This window comes from Sprattus sprattus (genome assembly GCF_963457725.1).
Source record: "Sprattus sprattus genome assembly, chromosome: 3".
Lineage (NCBI taxonomy): Eukaryota > Metazoa > Chordata > Actinopteri > Clupeiformes > Clupeidae > Sprattus > Sprattus sprattus.
The window spans coordinates 29,962,876-29,966,109 of NC_137922.1; the positions used below are offsets into that span (position 1 = coordinate 29,962,876).

Sequence of the window (3,234 nt, forward strand, 5' to 3'; positions counted from 1 at the left end):
AACGACTCGAGAGTAACAAGTCCTCTCAAAAAAAGATTTGTTCTTTTTCTCGTTCATGACCGCGCATCGGGACTGTTGCATTGGCTAAGCCAAGGAAACAGAAATGATTCGTTGAATGCAGGTCACGTGAAAAATGATCCGAAGACCCAGAAAAAGAACGAATCATTTCTGTTTCCTCTACCAGCCTATGCAGGTCACGTGGAAAAGGATCCAAAGTCCCATATCCGGCAGATGAACGAATCATAGACCCAAAGACACGGTTGACAAAAGAACGAATCATTGAACGAAAGACCCCTTATCCGGCAGATGAACGAAACGTTGAATTTATACTCGGTTTGCAAACCTAGAAGCTAGAAGCTAGACAAACCCGGTTTAGTAGAGGAAACAGTTACCTTATTACCTTTTACGTGACCGCTGTTTAAGATCGTAATTATATTCGTTCATAGTGTCATAATGACTGGATTTGTTATTTTTACTTTATATTTACAGTTTAGTGCAGTGTAATTGTTTGCCGTGATAATTAAATGCCAGTGTGATGATAATAAATGACAATTTAAAACTATACAAACTGTAATGTTGTAGGCCTACTGTATTTAATAGAGGAGATTTTCTTTTAAAAATATGGTCTGCCACACAAATGTGCAATTCAAGTAAAATGGTCTTATATTATATGGAAAATTCTGTGTAACACACTTGATTTAAGTCTGTGAACTTTGACACTGTCCATAGGAGGGGGGCATGCAGTAAGCTCACACACCAATTGATAAAGAATAAAGATCAGGTTAGACATGGAGGGCCCATTGCACTTCATGTTGGTTCCAAATGAGGGTACTGTACTATCATGTTGTATTGTATTTAGTAGAGGAGGTTTTCTTTAAAAAAATATATGATCTGCCACACAAAAGCTGTCAGTCATGGCTGTCTCCAAGGGGACCATGGCCCTTATCCACCCTCCCCCACTGTTTTGCACTATAGTGACTTGCAAGCCATCTAGAAGTTAGTGTGTTCCTTTGAATGAAATGCCAAATTAATCAAATGTGATGTAAAATGTTTTTATTTTAACCCAAAATCACAACAGTGCACCATGTCTTTGCATATAATAATAAAAAACACTTTACAAAATAGAAAAACTTAAAACAGTAACAGTAAGGATTTTTTAAAGTTAAAAAAGTTTGGAACAAAATATATATATAAAATAAGGATAGACATAAATAAGGTTAAATAAAAAAATTAAGTTACATCACACTAAAAACAAAGGAACATTTTGTACAAAACTGCAGTTTAGGGCCTGCTCTAAGGCAGGTTTGCATTTAAAAAGACAAGCTCACGGAGCTTGGCTGGGCTGAGCCTGTTTCTACGTTCTGAAAGTATCTGCCCCGTTTCGGAGAAAACTCTCTCAGAAGGCACAGACGTGGCCACAATGCACAGCCTTGTCTTCATGACCTCACACAGGCTTTTGTACACAGGTGCACACCTCATCCACCATGTAAGAGGGTCGGATGTGCGGGGTAAAAGTGGCTCTGCAATGTAAGCCCGCATCTCCATCATGGCAGCAGTAGAGACAGCTGGTGTAGAGGTAGAAAGCGTCAAACTTTGAACCCTCTCATCAAAGTCCTCCCAAAACATGGCCCCTGAACTGCCAGCTGTCGCAGAAGGTGGATCCTCCTCTTCCTCCCTTTGGAGGGGGGAAACATGTGCTGCAGCTGATGTGACTCTCTTCACTGCCTCGTCTGCTACTTTGCTGTTCACAAAGGCTTGCCTTTTGAACCTCGGGTCCAAGATGGTAGCATCAGCCAGCTTCTCCATCGTCTCTACTTTGTGGAACCTCTTCAGCATCTCGTTCATGAGACAGTCCACCAGATTTTTAACTGGTTCATGGATGGAGGGACTTCTCTGCTGGCGGGCCTTTGAAGGCCTCTTGCCATTAAAATGACCTTGGAGGCAGTGACAAACCTAAAGAAATAAACAATTATTTAAATATAATTAATACAATGTATAATTAAAATGCCAATCCATACCTGTTTGGGGAAAAAAGGTTAAAAAACAATCCATCATTAAGGAGAAATTCAGTTTGCAATCTTGATTTAAAATTGGTGTTAATCGCTTAATCTACATACCTCTCTGCGCTCACTTCAGTAGTGACCTCCTCAAAGGGCTTGACCACATCCACAGTTTCCTTGATGATATCCCACTCCTCTAGGGACAAGGTTTGCAGAGATGCATTTACAAGGGCCAGGGTGGAGATGACCGGATCTTTCACCTCTAAAATTCTTTGCAACATGTAATATGTTGAATTCCACCTCGTGGCCACATCCTGCTTCAAGCGTAACTGTTCCTGTCCCATCTGCTGCTGTGTGGCCTTGAGCTTCTCTGAAGCCACTGTGCTCCGATGAAAAAACTCCACGATGGCTTTGACCTTTTGCACAGTGCTTTCGACCGTCTTCAACGCAGCTCTGACAATAAGGTTGATAACGTGTGCAAAACAGGGTATGTGGTCCCAGTGAAGGTTTTTCACAGCCAACACAATGTTGGCAGCATTGTCTGAGACACAGGCTACAATTTTGTTAGTTACACCCCACTCATCAGTAACCCTGGTCAGCTCCCTTGCCAGATTGTCAGCAGTGTGCCTTTCTGTCATGTGAAAACAGTCCAGGACATACGAGGTCATCTTAAAATCTTCCATGAAATGGCAAGTCACAGACATGTAACCTGTGGTAGTGATTGAGGTCCAGCAGTCTGTTGTAAGACAAACCGCTGTGGCAGACTTGACTTTGTCCATGACCTCATTCTTTAGTTTGCCATACATCAAAGGTAGAAGACTTGTTGAAATAGTTTTCCTACCTGGCAGACAGTATGATGGGTCCAGAAGCTTGGTGAATTCTCTGAAGCCTTTGTCTTCAACCACAGTAAAGGGCTGGAAATCGCAGGCAATCATTTTTACCAGAGCCTCATCCAGTTTACGCTGCCTTAACGGATCCATTGGCCTTGTTATAAAGCTGCCCATTGAGGTTTGTGGTTGTGGCCTCCGTGGCCTAACTGCTTGGGTGGTGGTTCGTGGTGCTGCTGTGGGCATGGTCACCAAAGCAGTTGCATGCCCGGTTGAAGTGCTGGGAAGTGCTGCTGTGGGCATGGTCAAAGTAGTTGCAGGCCCAGTTGAAGAGGTGCTGGTGGAAACAGCTCCTGCTGCCGCAGTACCATCAGCGCCGTCTCCTCTAACTTGTGCTAAGAGCACAG

The 3,234-nt window shown here is 42.9% G+C and overlaps 1 protein-coding gene across 1 annotated transcript; it reads right to left on the minus strand.

Moving 5' to 3' along the window:
• Positions 1–1,293: 1,293 nt before the first annotated feature.
• Positions 1,294–2,935, minus strand: LOC308362709 (E3 SUMO-protein ligase ZBED1-like; the record flags this gene model as incomplete). Its single annotated transcript, XM_080835436.1, has 2 exons — positions 1,294–1,953; positions 2,132–2,935. 2 exons carry the CDS (start codon positions 2,933–2,935, stop codon positions 1,294–1,296), a joined length of 1,464 nt encoding a protein of 487 aa, XP_080691562.1.
• Positions 2,936–3,234: the final 299 nt, after the last annotated feature.